Genomic DNA, 17,806 nt, shown 5'->3' with positions numbered 1-17,806 from the left:
GTTTGCTCCCCCAGGTATTAATACATACTCTGAGTTAATGAATAAAAAGTGATTTTATTAAATACAGAAAGTAGGATTTAAGTGGTTCCAAATAGTAACAGACAGAACAAAGTAAGTCACCAAGCAAAATAAAATAAAATGCGCAAATCTATGTCTAAATCAAACTAAATACAGATAAGTTCCTCACCAGTTCCAGAATGCTCCCTTTCACAGGCTAATCTCCTTTTAACCTGGGTCCAGCAATCACTCACACCCCCTGTAGTTACTGTCCTTTGTTCCAGTTTCCTTCAAGTATCCTGTGGGGGGTGGAGAGGCTCCTTCCTTAGCCAGCTGAAGACAAAATGGAGGGGTCTCCCACGGGTTTAAATAGACTTTCTCTTGTGGGTGGAGACCCCCCTCCTCCCTCCTATGCAAAGTCCAGCTCCAAGATGGAGTTCTGGAGTCACCTGGGCAAGTCACATGCCCCTGCATGACTCAGTCTTTACAGGTCGAAGCCATTGTCCACATGATATCTTGTATGTCTCCAGGAAGACTTCTTATATGGATTGGAGCATTCCAAGATGCATTGTTCCCCAAGTGCTTCCTGATCAGGTACTTAACCTTGCGAATTCCTTCCTAAAGAAACTGACCAAATGCCTCACAAAGCTTACTTAGAAACCAAGCAAGTATACAGCCCATATTCTTAACCTCAAGTAGAAAATGATATATGTGTACAAATAGGATGAATAGATATAGTAGACCATAACCTTTATGGAGATATGTTACATGGCACGGGCAGCACAAAACATATTCCAGTTATGTCACACATACATTTATAAGCACCCCCCCCTAAAGCCTTATGGGGTACACTTTCACAGTTACCCCCTCTTCTTTGCCTGTATTTCCTGCCTGTAAGCCTCTGTCTGCTTCTTCATTAGATATGCAGGAGCTCAGAAGTAGGATCACAGGAGGAGTGTGTTGCGAAGAGTTGGGAGAGGGTATGTCAGGGCAGGAGTAAGCGTTGGGGAGATTGGGAATTGGGTGCTGGCAGCCAGAAAAGGATAAAGAATAAAGGAGACATTGGTTGGAGGTGAAAGTCACATGCACTAGAAAAATGGTGAACTCTTGGACAACTCTTTAAAAACTTACAAATGTGTGAGGCCGACTAGCAGCTCCCCCACAGATGAGTCACCCAGAAATGAAACACCTTGCTTGTCTGCCTAGAAGAACTCAGAGAGCTACTACTGAACTTAGTTTTTGAATTCCCCAAGATTTATTGTCTTCAGCACTCATGCAGACAACACATTTTACACGTTAGCTCAAGACTCATAGTCATCATATGGCCATGGGCTTCTCCAAGGTTGTTTCCCTTCCCAGGCTACCCTTTATCTTCAGCATGAGGTTAAACCTTGGAAGTGTCTTGGGCACAGCATTCCCTGCTTAAAACAGAAGTAAAGGGGATACTTTTTTCATAATTGCATCAAATCAAGCAAACTATAGTAATTCATCTCCAGAAGCTACTGATTCCAGAGGCTGTAGCGGCAAAAACAAGGAGTCTGGTAGCACCTTAAAGACTAACAGATTTATTTGGGCATAAGCTTTCGTGGGTAAAAAACCCACTTCTTCAGATGCATGGATCTGATCACTCCATGCATCTGAAGAAGTGAGGTTTTTACCAACAAAAGCTTATGCCCAAATAAATCTGTTAGTCTTTAAGGTGCCACCAGATTCCTCGTTGTTTTTGTGGATATAGACTAACACAGCTACCCCTCTGATACTTTGTAGTGGCAAAGTAGCCCACCCACAAGACCAAATAATTAATAACAAAGAGGAGCATTACCAGGTAATTGAAACTGTTGTCAAGATAGCCCTAAAACAGTTATTTCTTCATAACGCCACAACAGATCATTGTGTTTCTCCAGTTAACTAAATCAAATGAACCAGGAGGGTGCACACATCCTATCTACCAACAGTCTTCTTCACCTGAACCATTATGTGGAGTCTCACAAAGCTCAGCCAGTGCCAGGTCATGAGTTTTTTAAACAAGTGAGGCACAAATCACAAAATAGTTATTTACGCACACACACCAGATATAATGTATTAGCTATAAAAAGCTTACTTTATTTATTGTGAAGAAACAGCAGGCAGACCTGGGAGCCACCACTGCTGTCCGAACTGGTATGGGGCTTGGTGGCAGCTTCTCATGCACACACATGGGGCCTGGCTTGTGGGGTAGAACCAGCGCTAGGCATAAGCAGACTAAGCAATTGCTAAGGGCCTCGAGCAGCTCAAGGGGGGCCCCTATTAATTATTAGTATGTGTGGTTTCGGGGAGCCAAAAATATTCCTATTTCTGGCCCACAATGGTCAAGCACCAGCAGACCAATGGGGGAGGAGGTGTAGGGCTCAGACTCCATCCCTAGGGTAGCCATCTTTCTAATTGCTGGTCACCCCCAAGACCCTGCCCCTGATCCACCTCTTCCCTTGAGGCCCCGTCCCCTTCTCTGCCTCTTTCCCCAAAGGACAACCCCCATCGCTTACTCCTCTCTCGCCCATCCCCCGTCACTCCCTGAATCATCTAAAGGAGCCTGCTTGCAGGTAGGAGGTGATCCTGGCTGAGCAGGGGCTGGCACGGGTTAATGACCCAGTGCCTCCCTCCGCTCTGCGGTAACTGGACTCTTGGTTTGGGACCCAGGTTCCTGAAAACTGGGCACCTGGCAACCCTAAATGGCACCCGGACACAGAAGCCAAAAACTGGGTAAAACCCGAACGGGTTGCAACCCTACCCATCCCTCCCCCCACCCCACCCTGCAGAAAAAACCCTTCAGCCTGGGCTTCGCTGCTACAATTGTGCCATGGCCTCATCAAGTGGTACTTACCACATCAATGGCCTTATAAAGTGACTCCTGGGTCTGGTAAATTGTCATGGTAACTAGGCAGCTTCTTGGAGCTCTATTCGCTACACCAGGGGTAGGCAACCTATGGCACACGTGCCGAAGGCGACACGCGAGCTGATTTTCAGTGGCACTCACACTGCCTGTCCTGGCCACCAGTCCAGGGGGCTCTGCATTTTAGTTTAATTTTAAATGAAGCTTCTTAAACATTTTAAAAACATACAACAATACAACATACAACAATAGTTTAGTTATATATTATATATTATATATTATAGACTTCTAGAAAGAGACCCTCTAAAAACGTTAAAATGTATTACTGGCACGCGAAACCTTAAATTAGAGTGAATAAATTAAGACTCGGCACACCACTTCTGAAAGGTTGCCGACCCCTGTGCTACACCAAGAGTTGATCTTCACACAGCACTATGTTCTCCAAACTATCTGGAGTTGTGTTTCAGGGCTGGAGAGAATGAGTTGTGACATTTTAATCAAATTACAATTTGTCCTTAAATCTGTATATATTTAGCAATTACATAAAAAAGAATATGCAAAATGTATTTGGTAGCTTTTGGGGATTCTTGGTTAGGCTGCGCCTCAATTGCCTGGGCTGGCGAGGTGCCTCTGAGTTCAGTACACCTCCCTTCTCAGCAATATCTATATGAGACTTCTAAGAACGTAAGAACGGCCATACTGGGTCAGACCAAAGGTCTGTCTAGCCCAGTATCCTTCCAACAGTGGCCAATGGCAGGCCCCTCAGAGGGGATGAATAGAACAGGTAATCATTAGGTGATCCATCCCCTGTCGCCAATTCGCAGCTTCTGGCAAACAAAGGCTAGGGACACCATCCCTGCCCATCCTGGCTAATAGCCATTGATGGACCTATCCTCCATGAATTTATCTAGTTCTTTTTTGAACCCTGTTATAGTCTTGGCCTTCACAACATCTTCTGGGAAGGAGTTCCACAGGTTGACTGTGTGTTGTGTGAAAAATCTCATGGTACCTCAATCTCAGAGAAATTGAGGCACCATGGGCTCCATTCCCACCATGATGGAAATTACTCAGCAAAAATAGCTCATGAAAGTGAATGTATTTGCATTTGGCCTTTAGTGAGCAGTGTAAATCAAAATGTTTCTTTCAAGGTGTGTGTTGGGGGGAGGGAGATTTATGTGCAGAATGTATTATGTACTTTCTAAATAGAACAGCTAACTCTGCAAATGTATGTTATGTATAGTGAAATGCATGGCCATATTTACTTAGCTAGGTAGTTTCCATTGATACTCTATTTATCTGTCTTATGGGCTTATGTGGCCCCATTACCATAGTATCTGAGCACCTCAGAATATTTAATATTTTTAGCCTCAACAAACCAGTGAATTAGGAAAGTGCTATTATTTCTATTTTACAGATGAGGAACTGAGGCACAGAGAGACAAAGTGACTTTTCCAAGGTCACCCGGGTAACCTGCGTCAGAACAGGAAACACAGCCTAGATCTCTTGTACCTAGGCTAGGGTTCCAACCATTACACCATCCTCCCTCTGTGTTTGGGTTTTCATGTAAACCAGAACACTTGATAGCACCCAAATTTCAATGTATTTTTTGTTTTTGTTTGTTTGTTTTATTGAGACTGAGTAAGATTTCTTGTTTTGTAAAACAAAATGCGAACAGTATGAAGATAGGACAGTCTGTACTGTGAATGTGTTTGCAGGACTCTTTCTGTTGAGATGGGTTACAAGTTGTCCCATGAAATATTTTTTCAAGATGCCAAAATTTATACTTTGGAGGTCAACATTTTGTATTGGACACAAGATACTATTCATTCCTATGGAAACGGGCATTATGATGTCACTTCATTTATTCAATATGCTCCAGAGGAGCTCACAGTGAATTATGAGCCCTACTCCTGGAGTTGAAGCTGTAGAATATTGTAAGCATGCTGCTGCCTGACATGCTCATGTTTCCTATTTTAGACCTGACTGATCTTCAGATAACATATGGTGGTACAAGTAATTGGAAAATTGGCAGACCTGTCAAGAAAATATGCTAGATGGGACAAAAATATGATGCTGCAGCACATAAAGTGTCTCTGAAGTTAAATTTATTGTCTTTTATCAAATGGTGAAGTAAACGTATCTGGTCTAAAAAAAAATGAAACATTTTTCAATAGCAGATGCTATTCAAAAGTAATTTCTAGGACAGTGATGAAAGTTCTTGCATTTTAAAAGCAATTTCGTGGAAACCTCGAACCAAGGGGAGGTATGAAATAGCATCCACTACAAAAGTTTAAATATCATCAAATTTCACCTTTTATGTTTCAGAGGCTTCTTTCTTTGTGTAATGAGTCTCAAAACAGCTAAATTAGTTGATGCTGTAGGTAAAAATTTTCTATTTAACTTTTGATTAAGATCACATTTCTAATGATTAAAATTGTGCACTTATTATAACTTCAGGGTTTATCAGTCATGTAAAAGAATCTCAAAGAAAGGTATGGACAGGTTTGTTTCTGTATGTTTTTTTGAACATATGAACAGCTCTGCAGAATGTATGCCTCTTCAGAAACTACAGTGATGCTTTTTTATTTTGTTTTATAGGAAGATGAAAATGAAGCTAAGGAAGAAAATTCATCCCAAGACCTGAACATGGAACAGAAAATTTCAAAAAAATAGAAGATTGCTGTCATGTTTGAAATATTTGCAAGTTGTGTAACAGCAGTTAAAGTTTCTCATTGTAAAATTTACAGAACATTCTCAATAAAGTCATTGAAAATTAAAATTCATGCTGCACTGAGGAATTGTGTAAGTGGCTCTTGGCAACATTTATGATTATATTAAAATGTTGAGTTTTTAAGATTGGTACAGAATACCTGTAAAAATATAAAGGCATTTAGAAATATATGCATAAGGGCAATGTGATCCTCATTACTGATAACATTTGCTACTCAAACTTGTCAAACTTTTTCAATGTACCAAGGAATGCACATCCTGAAAGGGCAGTAATAATTCAAAATCATTCAGGTATCCCTGAGCATAAATGCAGAGTTATTTGCATTTGACACTTAAGCATTTGGATAAATGCATGACTAATTAAATTGGTATTTGAACTTTTCTTCTTACAAGCCACTGAAATAAAACTTAAATATTAAGATAAGGATGGTTTTCAAGGTATCTCCTAAAAGAGTGTTCCTATGCAGACAATTTTATCTGCTTGTATGTTGAGCCATTTGAAATGTTTTATACTGCATTATTACTTTCCTCAATGTAAACTCTGTCTCCCTCAGGTGATCAGTGTCTTTGATAATGTTGAGGTTTCCCCATTATTTCCCATTTCATCTACACATCAAGTTGTAATCCCTCTGTCACAATCCTTCTAATCGAAAAGGATTAGATAAACTTCTTGCTTTATCATTGCTCCTTAACTGAACAGCAGGGACTCCAGAACACTTCCTTTACCAGGGTTAATTGCTTTAAGATTTTTTGGTCCATGCTGGCCAATGAAAGACTACTATGAGAAATCCAAATTTAGGTTTCCTGCAAAGCAGTATGGAGCATTACAAATGAACCACGTGAATTCTACACAAAGATATGAGTAACACTCATTGAAGAGAATGGGAATTACTCATATACTGCTGTGGGAGAATCCAACCTTAGGTTGACCTTTTCACTTTTCTACTACCCTGTACTTTCACTGGTATGCTTCATATTCCTTAATATACCATATTGTTGATGTTAATTTACTTTTTCCCCCATGCATGAAAATTTTATCCATTTCAGGAATATTTTCAAATGTTCTTAGATGAAGGGGAAAAAAATGCTCAAAGAATATCCAGCAGGTTCCCTGCTGATCTGCAGGAGGTTCAAATCTATGTACTGTTGGGCACATTTCAACCATAAAGTGTAACTATAATAAACCCAATTTTTTTTAAAAAAGAAAACTTTTATATAAACTATTACATTTGAGATCATGTCTCCCAGCCCCAGCTTCTACTTCCCGATTTGAAATGGGCTGGGAGAATGGCATTATCTGATCAATCTAGCCAATCTTTTTTATATAGTACCTATCGCCATCGTATTGGATTGCTGATAACTGCACAAATTTGGCATCCTGGGAGAAGCAGCCGACGAGGACTGAGCAACAGTCAGGTTTGAGGGGTGGTTGGAGACATAAATATAAAGCTCTGAGACTTAAGAGGGGAGACAGACTGTGTGGGGCATAGTCACGAGAAGCAGGGTGTTCTGTAGCTGAAACTGAAAGGGGAGAGGCAGGTATTGGCAATGGGACAGACCTTTAAGAGAGAGCGATTTCTCCAACGCTGCTCTCTACAAGTGGCTGAAATCTATCAGCCACCAGACATTTCTGCAGCCCACAGTTCTGCATGTCTGGTTTGCTCCCTTCCACTCTGCAGCCCATTTAAGTGGATCAGTGTTTTGGAGCTGCGTGCTCTGGCCACACCCCCGCTGCTATTACTTGCCACCAGATTTTCTGTCTCTGTGGCAGCAGGCAGTTGGCGGTTTGATTGTTTCTGCCTTCATTTCTTCAGTTTTTCAGCTTCCTCCTCCTCCCTACGTTGGTTAACACTGCTGAGGTTTAACGCACCATGAGCTGCTGCTGCAATGTCTCCCTGCCAGGTTATCTGTCCCTAAACAGGCATGGCAGAGCAGCCAACAAAGCATTGGGTCAAATCAAGCAATGTTCTATTTGTGAGGCAGCCTCCCCAGGCGTGGCAGATGGTGAGTTGTACCAAGCCAGCTGACCCTAGTTCTGTTAGCACCCAGGGCCATGAGACAGAAAGGCATGTAGGGCTCCCTTTCCACCAAAGCAGCTGCAACTCCAATGTGGGAAAATGGTCCAGGAACCCTAGTGCAGAGCAGGGAGAGACTCCAAAGGTGTGGCAGACCTCAGGCAGTCAACTTAGGGTGTGAATCCCAATAGTCCCCCTCAGCCCAAGTCTTGAAATGGGTCCTGTATGTCCTGGAGAAAGAAGCAGGGCTCCTAATCAGCCCCCCTCCCTCCGATTTGACCTGGAGAGCTCTTGACAATGAGCTCTTGAGAATTGCCCCACAGGGGCAATGGGACCCAGCAGGGGAGGATTCAGAGACAGATCTCTCAAGAGGGCTTCAGGCCCTAAGGAAAGCAAGCTGCAAAAGGTCTCACCAAAGCTGAAGCATAGTTTCTGTGCTCCCAAAGCATGGAAAAAGGGCTAGAAAATCAAAGAAGGCAAAAAAGGGAAAGAAAAAGCATAGAAAATCCAGGAGATATGAGTCCTCCTCCTCTTCCCCGCATCTCCTCCACGGAGGAAGGTGAACTGTCAGACTTTGAATTAAAACAGGACTTGGGAGAAAAATAGAGGTTTTAACCCCTGAAGAATTTCAGACTGTGCAGTAAGGTTGTCTTCATGATTCAAATTCAACCTGAACAGGCTCCTGAGAGTAAGTCTCAAAGTAAATTTGTCTCACCAAAATCTTCTCCTGTGGCTGTGATATCCGTTCACTCCTCCTTTGAGGAAGTGCTTACGAATGAATGGAACAAGCCTGATGAGAGCAAGCATATTAACAAGAGCAACCTCAGGCACTATAACATTGAGGAACCAAAGGGGTCTATTGTTGAAGTATCCAGGGTCGATGCTACTGTAGTGTCCTTTGTGAGGGATATGGTTATTCCCTCAGAGGGGGAGTTCTACCCTAAAGATCCCATGGATAGAACGGTAGAAGCCATTCTCAAAAAGGACTTTGAGGCCTTCTCTGCCGTCTTCAGGGCATCCCTAACAGCTATCTACTTTGCATCTATCTCCTGGCTTGAAGATTTCAGAGCCCTTAAGGACAGACTTTGGTTCCATTTTAAAGAACGTCTGCCTAGCAACAGCATTTGTAGCTGATACCTCCATGTATGCATTGAGGTTCTCAGCCTGAGCCCTGGCTTCCAGATCAGTTGCCAGGCACCACCTATGGCTCTGACCCTGAAAGATGGATACACACTCTAAACAGGTCCTGTTCTTGGCCAAGCTCCCTCCGTTTTGGAGAAAAGCTGGATAAGGTGGATAATGCTGCAAAATCCAAAAAGTTTTTCCCCTCACCCTCATGGGAGAATATAGACCAGCCTTCAGACAGCGGCACTTGTTTCTGCCTTTGTCTTCACAGAAGTACCAGTGAAGGGACAACAGGTTCTCCAAAGAAAAACAGTGGAATCCAGGTTCAGGGGGAAAGTCCAGTGGGAACGCAAACCCCCACCCACAATCCACTTTATGACAAAGGCCTCAGAGGCCACCACCTAGAACTGAAGCTAGGGGACAGAATTTCCCACTTCCTAGAGGAGTGGTTTACATTGACCACGGACAAGTGGGCCAAGGAGATAGGGAGCCTGGGATACTCCCTTGGGTGCAGGCTCCACCCCATCCATTCTGCATCCAGTCTCCCATTTCCAATGACCCCGTAAAGTGCTGTTTGATCCAGAATGAAATATCTCATTTTCTGGATTTTACTCCATCTTCATTGTACAGAAGCACATGGGGAGGGTGGGGGTGGTATCAGAGAGCCAATCTTAGACGCAAAAGGCTCAACAAAAGGATGAAGAAAATGAAGTTTCAAATGCAGACTGTGGCCTCTACAGTGTCATCCTTGTCCCGAGGGGACTTCTTGACTTCAGTGGATCTGTTGGCTTAATACCTCCTCATCAGACCATGCCACTCACAGCCTTGCAAGGTTTGCCTATTGCAGAAACATTATCAGTACCCAATACTCCCATTTGGCCTTTCCTGGATGATATCCTGATCAGAGCTCCATCACAGTCAGCAGCTCACATTGCCATGTCTGGGACATTGAATCTCTTGCAGGCTCATGGTTTCATCATCAATATCAAGAAAAGTTCCTTGAGTCTGTCCACCAGAGTAACTCACCTGGGGGCAGAAATAGACACCTTGGTAGCAAAGATCTTCCCATCATTAGAAAGGTTCAGAAAATCTAGGATCTTATCATCTTGCTCCAGAGCTACAGGAGGCTTACCATAGTACTATGCCTCCAACTACTAGGCCTCCTGGTGTCATGTATAAGGGTTCCTCAATGACCAACACAGTCACACATCAGAGGTCTTCAAGCCTTCATCCTAAAGGTCTGGGACCACTCCCCGGAATGCATGAAAGATCAAGTACAGGTTCCAACACAGGCACTCAACTTCCTATACTGATGGTCAGCCCATAACAATGTGCACAAAGGCATGTCTGTCTGCCTTCCAGATCCTCTAGTTCTCACAACTGACACCACAAATTCACCTCACTGGCTCATCCCAGAATGTTATAGTCAGTCCTCTGCATAGTGGTGTGATCAATCACACAGGAGGAGAGAGTGGCATGACCATTTTTTTTCATGTCAACCCCAAAATGTTAAGGCCAGTTCTGGCTGCTTGAAACTTGAAGGAGTCTGGGAGGAGGGGCAGGAGTTTCCTAGCAAAGAACCTGAATAGCTTCACGGTGAACCTGAGTACCCAGCTGACTTCTGAGAAAAGGTGAGCAGAGAGAATGATGCCAATTTAGGGATTATGGAGAGGATCTTAATACAGTTGTAGTGGACAATGAAAAGTAGAGCAGGGTTGCTTGCTGGAATGGGGTTTGAGCCCCCTCAAGATGCCTATGATGAGTTTATCTATCCTCAGTATAATTGAGTGAATATTTTCCCTGTTCTGAAAAATAATCTACTTCCACTCAGTCCCATAGAAATTGATGGACTGTTTTTGAGGGGAAAAAGTTTGTGCTAGCCTCAGAGGCGGCTCCAGGCACCAGCGCACCAACACAGATTCGGCGGCATGCCTGCAGGAGGTCCACCGGTCCCACGGCTTCGGCGGCAATTTGGCGGAGAGTACGTCGAAGGTGCGGGACCGGCAGATCACCCACAGAAACGCTGCCGAATCCGCGTTACCAGTGGACCTCCCGCAGGCGCGCCGCCGAAAGCCGCCTGCCTGCCGTGCTTGGGGCGGCAAAATACATAGAGCTGCCCCTGGCTAGCCTATACTTGTTGTTAGCATAATAAAGGTTATATTTCAAGTGAACTCCCATTTTTTGCTTGAAAACTTACTTGGCTCTTAGGCATGTGGTTCAGAGGTTGAGGGGGTATGGATTTTCATAAGCTATTGAAACCTTCTGACATATGAAATGTAAGTGAGCTGAAGGAGTGTGTTTCTATATCTTTTAAATTACATTTTCTAAAGTATACTAAAATATAATTAAATAAACAAGACTTTCAGTAACTGCTTTCATCAAAAACCCACACAATACTTATCAACAATTAAGTCCACTGCAGAATATAATATATATATAGAATATAAAAATATTAGGGTTGATACCAGATAAAAATCAAACCAAAGAGTTAAAAAAATATTCAATTTCAAAAATAGTAACACATCAGAAATAAGAGATGTCGGCTACAAAGAAAATAATCAGCTGGGTCTAAGTGGAAATATAGCAAATATGAGTAGGAGTATAGGTCAAAAATCAATCCTAGTTTTCACCCAGTGACAACCTCTTCCACAAAAATGGAAGGGAGCCACACAAAAAAACATTTTTTTCACTATGTAGAAAATCCTCTGTTACACATAAAACAAAAATATAGAGACAACTATTGGAACATATAAGTTTCATTCCTGGTGCCAGTAATTTCAACTCTCAGACTGATTAAGCTTCACAGGCTGTCTTGATTGATGTGTACCTACTTTAGGATTCATGAGGATAAAATACTGTTATACATCCAAAATTCTTGCTTGAGATGGGGTTTCTGCATGTCTTTGCACCCATCGAAATGAGGATGTGGCTTAGTCAGCAGGACTAAAGCCTTTTGGGTGTCTTTTCCAGCTTTGTTTGACACAACACATTCAGTCAAGCTGGCTCTGAGAGAGCCATGCCTAAATGGCTGTCAAATTGTATTTCTCAATGTTACTCCTTATCAGGCCTAAGCCTTCAACTGCTTGTTCAAATCACTGTGGCTTGGACTGAGTGTCTCAGCATGAAGTCTAGGTTTGGCCTGTTTCTGTGTATCATTCTATCTATACATACTGGAAATACATCCACAAAAGAAATGCTTTGACTATGCTGAAGGGCTAGCTCTGGAGGAGGGAGGAGCAGAAGAGACCTAAGCTGCTTTTTATATACACCTCTACCCCAGTATAACACGACCTGATATAACACGAATTCGGATATAACGCGGTAAAGCAGCGCTCCGGGGGGGCGGGGCTGCGCACTCCGGCGGATCAAAGCAAGTTTGCTATAACACGGTTTCACCTATAACACGGTAAGATATTTTGGCTCCCAAGGACCGCGTTATATCAGGGTAGAGGTGTATCTGTATCAATATACAGTATGTTTATATATGTCTAGATCTAGCTACCTGTCTAGTTTGCCTTATTGTGTCCTGCTTGTTTCTATTCACTCTCATTTGTATGCTGTAATTTCATTTCAGAATAAATATTATACGTTGCTCTGAAATTCTGGATACAGGACAGTAATTTTCCACACTCCCCCCAGCACCTCTTTGCACAAGACAGTGAGGTGGTGTTATCCTGTTGAGAATTGCCCAATTCTCCTGTTCCTTAGCTATTTTGGGGTGGTTTTTAGGATAGCTATGCTTTTCCTGTTTGAGAGGGAGCTGTCACTCTCTTCATATTAAAGCCAACTTGTTGCAGTCTGTGCTATTTGTACTGGATTTTTGTTATTTACACCTCCATGTTTGCAACTTTTGATATTACTTAGCAATTTCAAAAATGTCCGTAGAACTTTTTAGACACCAAAACCGGGAGCTCCATTGTATGTAATTTCTCTAACTTTGGAGAAAAATATTTTTTTTACCCAATTACTGTAATTCATGTTCTCAGACAGTGGTTAATGAGAACAGATTCCCCACTCTATATCCATCTGTCCAGGAAGAGTTGAGGAATTTGGTTATGTCTATTTTACCATTTATCTGAGGAAAGTGATTGTTATAGGCAATTACTGCCCTTGATACTTCGTGAGCACTCAGGTATCCACCGCTCACTCATATAGAACGTTCAAGAGTTGGAACTTTGCAATATTGGAGTTCTGTTGGTCACATACAGTGTGCAGCTTCCCATGCTCAGGAAAGTACATTGTATGTTTCATTCCTAGGCATTGATACTTTCTCCCCATCTACTAGACCCTCGCATCAATATACTTAATGAACAGGTAGTAAGTGTGTGTTAGCAGACTTTTCAGCATAAAATGTCTGGCATGTGCAACAAAAATTCACACCCGTATAGATATATAATAATAACCATCTCTTATATAGTGATTTTCATCCATAGGTCTCAAAGCACTTTATAAAGGAGGTAAGCATCACTGTTCCCATTTTACAGATGAGGACATTGATGTACATGCTCAATGTCATGCAGCAGGCTAGTGGCAGAGGTGGGAATACCCTTTCTGTAGAATATTTAAATCATCTTATAGAATTTAATAGAGAATTGCATTTTTCATAGAATTCTATAGGTGGCTTAAAAACTCTAAGAACAGACTTTAAATTGTATGGGAATTATCATAAAGGTTGAAACGATTATACAATTAAATCTATGCAATTATATTTATACTACTGTTCATCTAAGTTATTAATTATAATTATATATTATAAACCCAGAGTTAAAATGCTTATGTCTGGATAATAATGATATTCTAGTTTTAATGTTAACTGTAAAATTCCTTTTATGAGCTAACTAAACAGATTAAAGCTACTATTAACAGTTCCTTTTACAGTACTGTTACAGTAGTTGGTATTTTGTCTGTAGCTCCACAATCACTGAGATTTTACATGTGTCTAAAGTGCTGTGCAGATCATTTAAATCCAGACCTTTTTTGGTCTATTAATCTCAATGCTTGTGTAACTTCTTGCTCATTAAGATGATAATGTACAGTATACTGAGATGTTTGCCATCTTACTGTTGATTTCTTGGAATGTGATATTAGTATATTAAATGTATATTGCTCACTTGTGGTTTTCCTTCTGAATAGTTATTGATAACAATGCATTATCTTTAATAATGATGGCTTCAGGGGTTTGAAATATAGATTTACACATTCTTGAAATAATTTTTCTTTTCTGCTAGTTCTAAAGTGTTTTTATACTCTAAAATGATCCACAAATAATATATCTGCTGAGGTAACTTAATATTTATGCACATACAGCTTTAGAGGAAAAAACACACAGAGGCACAAATATCAATTAATCGCTGCCTCTTTCTTCTGTGCTCTTGGTTACTGCAATCCTGTAAGATACCTGCCAGTTGGTTGTTCACTCTGCATCAGACTGAGGAGACTAACTCTTCCTGACGTTAGGCTGAATAGGTTTCACTCTATGAAAAGTGAAGGTTGATTAGAAACTGACTCTATTTCACATGACCTAAAGAAAACAATTTTTACATAGCAATGAATGAGCAAGTTCTATCACATATCCAAGACTATAGTGTGCAATCATTGCAAGTAATAAATGTTTCCCCATGGTGAGTTCGATGTGGATTCTATGGCTATGTTATCTGGAAAAGGAAGTAAAATGCTAAAGGCAACAGCATGAAAATGCATGCAACTATGGCATAATTCTGATTTGTTTTAGAAGAACTATTAATTTCCTTGTTACAAAGCCAAGTAAGAGGAACCCTTTAAAACTATTGAACCATGAAAGCCATTTCCTTAAGGGTTTTAAATTTGGGAACAGACTCATGAAATTTATAGCTTTGATGAGATATTCTCTGCCTGCAGTCAAATCGAGAGCCAGATCATTGGTTTCCCAGCATGACACCTATGTATTCTTGTGTGCACTAGATATCATTAGGCTCATAATAACACAGCTATCATCACATTAACGTCTGAAAGGTTCACTTTTGACGCTTGGTTTAAGTCTTTCATTTCTACCTACAGCATACTAAATAGCTGCATGAAAAGAAAAGACATACGGTACCTATATTCTACTGTGCTTCTGTAATTTAACATAATACAATAGTTTTATGCCCGATCAATTTTTTCCCCCAAATCACATTGCTTTCAAAAAATGGTTATAGTAAGTACCAATAAATGAACTAGCAGGATATTGTGAGTAGAGCAGCAGGTGACAACACACTGACAACAGTTTTTTCTGATTCACGCACAAAGGACAATGGTGTACATTGGATGCAAATTGGTCTAATAATTGTGATTTTTTTTTATTTACTATTTAAAGTTTATGTACTATGTCCAGAACTATTACAGTGACTGATGAAGGTGACTGTGTTAGAAAAAAGTAGGTAGTTGTTTCACTGTCTAAAGCCTTTCATATAAATGAATGCATACTTTAGTGTTTTAACTAAACATCACTCATGATATACCACATCACAAAATAATTAAAATAACCAACAATTAATTTTCATAACTCTAAAATCAATATATAGCTATATCCATACACATAAATGCATTCTCCCTGGGATCAAAAAAACCACACTCCCTTAACAACACTTCTTTCCTGATTATTGCAAGTTAGTTAACTTTCAGTTTCCATACTAATGCCAGCTGCTGCGCTGTAAAGTGATTTGGCCTTGGAAAGAATTTCACTGATCTTTCTTTGTCATAAACAGCAGATAAGTGCTTGGGGTGAAAAGAAAAAAAAAGACTTCTTAGACATTCATTTGTTCCCAGAATGTTTCCTGCCCTGCTCTCAAGCCAGCATAATCCTGATAATAAGCAGCAATTCTAACCACCCTTTTTCTAACCTACATTGATCATCTTAAGGAAATGCTCATTTAATTGCTAAGGAGCCTCCTTAACTAAACCCTAGTAAGTTATTTTAAGAATCCTCTGTTTGCTATTAGGCCAGACTGCTGATACACACTTTTTCTTGGAGGATTATTTGCTGATACAAAGCTCAGATTTTCCTTCCGAGTAGGCTCCCAGTACAGTCTGGCACCTTGACCTTTTCCCTTTACTTCGGATTGTTCAACAGTTTGGATCTAATCTCAACACTAAGGGCAGATCTATGCTAAAGCTGTAAATCAACCGAAGTTACGCTACTTCAGTTACATAAGTTACGTAACTGAAGTCGATGTAACTTAGGTCGACTTACAGTAGTGTCAACACCGTGCTATGTTTATGGGAGACGCTCTCCCAGCAACTTAACTTGTGCCTCTTGGGAAGGTGGAGTACAGACGTCGATGGGAAAGAGCTCTGCCATTGACTTAGCTTGTCTTCACCAGAGCCGCTAAATCGACACTGCTGCATCAATTGCAGCAATGCCGATTTAGCCAGAAGTATAGACAAGCCCTAAATAACAGATATGGTTGTAAATGAAGGTCTTTTGGACCGACTAGTAAGTCGGAATCTCTCCAGAAAGTAAAAAATGGATTGCGAATTTAGCCCTTCAACTCCAAACAGTTTAGCAAATCAGATCACCTCCCTGGAAAATGGTTGCAGACATTTCTTTGAAATTGCATCTGTAGTTCATCAGTACACATCTGTTCATCAGTACACACAATAGGACCTATTGTCATGTGAAGAGCCATGAAGATGTGAGGAAAGAGTTGCTACAATAAACCTATACTTTACAGGCCTTCATCCCAACCCCATTAATCATAATAAGAGATGTTTTCAGAAACATATTAGATCTATCAGCTGCCTTTAATACCCTGGATCAGGAGATGGTGGTCAGTCACCTGCAGACCCTGGCAGGAGTAGATGAGCTACTCTTCAGTGGCTTCATTCATTTCTCTTGAAGAGATTCCAGTTAGGTCAGACTAGATTATCACAATTGTCCCTTCTGCCCTTGGAATCTATTAAAGGGCAGTTGTGGGCAATTGCTCCTCTTCTTGAAGAGCTCTGAAGAGCAGGGTACCACAGGGTGCCATTCTTTAACCCCTCCTGTTCAACGTGTATATGGAACCATTAGGAGGGTTAATAAGGAGTCATGGGGGTGGATGTTTTCAGTACAGTAACTCCTCACTTAACGTCCTCCCGCTTAACGTTGTTTCGAAGTTACGTCGCTGCTCCATTAGGGAACATACTCATTTAAAGTTGAGCAATGCCCCCTCATAACGTCGTTTGGCTGACTTTACAAGGGAACATTGCACAAGTTCCTCTTCTCCGCCTCCTCCCCATCCCTTCCTCCCTCCCTCCCTCCCAGCGCTTCCCCCGACGCCAAATAGCTGTTTTGCGGTGCTTAGGACTTTATGGGAGGGAGGGAGCGAGCGAGTGGGGAAGAGGCCTTTCCCCTTCAAAGCTGGCCGGAGAGAAGCAGCGCTTTGAAGAGGAAAGCGCTGCTTCTCTCCGGCCGCTGGCTACGCGGCTGCCCCTGCTTCTCCTGAGTCCTCCGGCCCGTGCTCGCAGGGCCGGATTCCAAAGGGGGCTTTACAGCTGCAGGCCAGGGCCCCAGGGCCCCCTTAGCCCAGGGCCCTGCAGCCCCTAAAGCCCCTGCGTTCCGGGTGGCCCTGCCTGACGAGGGGGGGAGGCAGCTCCCAGAATCGTGGCTCCCAGAATCACGGCCGTGGGGGCGGTGCTGCACTGAGCAGCCCACCTGCGTACCCCCTGCACCAAACAGGAGCTGCCCCAGGCAAGTGCTCTGCACCTCCTGCCTGCCCCAGCCCTGAGCCTCCCCCCGCACTCCCACCCTGAGCGCCCTCCCGCACCCTAACTCCCTCCCAGACCCCGCACCCCCAGCCCTGAGCCCCAGGGGTAAGCCAGGGGCACCTCCCCACCACAGTACAGTACAGTACTGTACAGTATATAACGCCTTTTTTCTGCCCCAAAAGAATTTCCTTGGAACCTAACCCCCTGCATTTACATTAAATCTTATGGGAAAATTGGATTTGTTTAACATCGTTTCACTTAAAGTTGCGTTTTTCAGGAACATAACTACAACGTTAAGTGAGGAGTTACTGTATCCTGATGACATTCAACAGAATGGCTCTGTCTCATCTGACTTAATGCAGTT

General features: G+C 42.1%; 1 protein-coding gene across 2 annotated transcripts in view; it reads left to right on the top strand.

Moving 5' to 3' along the window:
- The window catches only part of PHF14 (PHD finger protein 14), a 277,173-nt gene extending 270,911 nt beyond the window's left edge, over positions 1-6,262 (top strand). Inside the window, exon 18 of one of the 2 annotated variants that reach the window (XM_024206092.3) lies at positions 5,465-6,262. In XM_024206092.3, coding sequence (XP_024061860.2) covers positions 5,465-5,539 — 75 coding nt within the window. In that variant the 3' untranslated portion in view covers positions 5,540-6,262. The remainder of the gene's footprint in view (positions 1-5,464) is intronic. The other variant, XM_024206090.3, reaches the window with a different exon arrangement.
- The last annotated feature ends 11,544 nt before the right edge of the window (positions 6,263-17,806 follow it).

Source organism: Terrapene carolina, unplaced genomic scaffold, assembly GCF_002925995.2.
Source record: "Terrapene carolina triunguis isolate 2854851 unplaced genomic scaffold, T_m_triunguis-2.0 Scaffold84, whole genome shotgun sequence".
Lineage (NCBI taxonomy): Eukaryota > Metazoa > Chordata > Testudines > Emydidae > Terrapene > Terrapene triunguis.
This window is presented reverse-complemented; position numbering and strand designations above follow the sequence as displayed.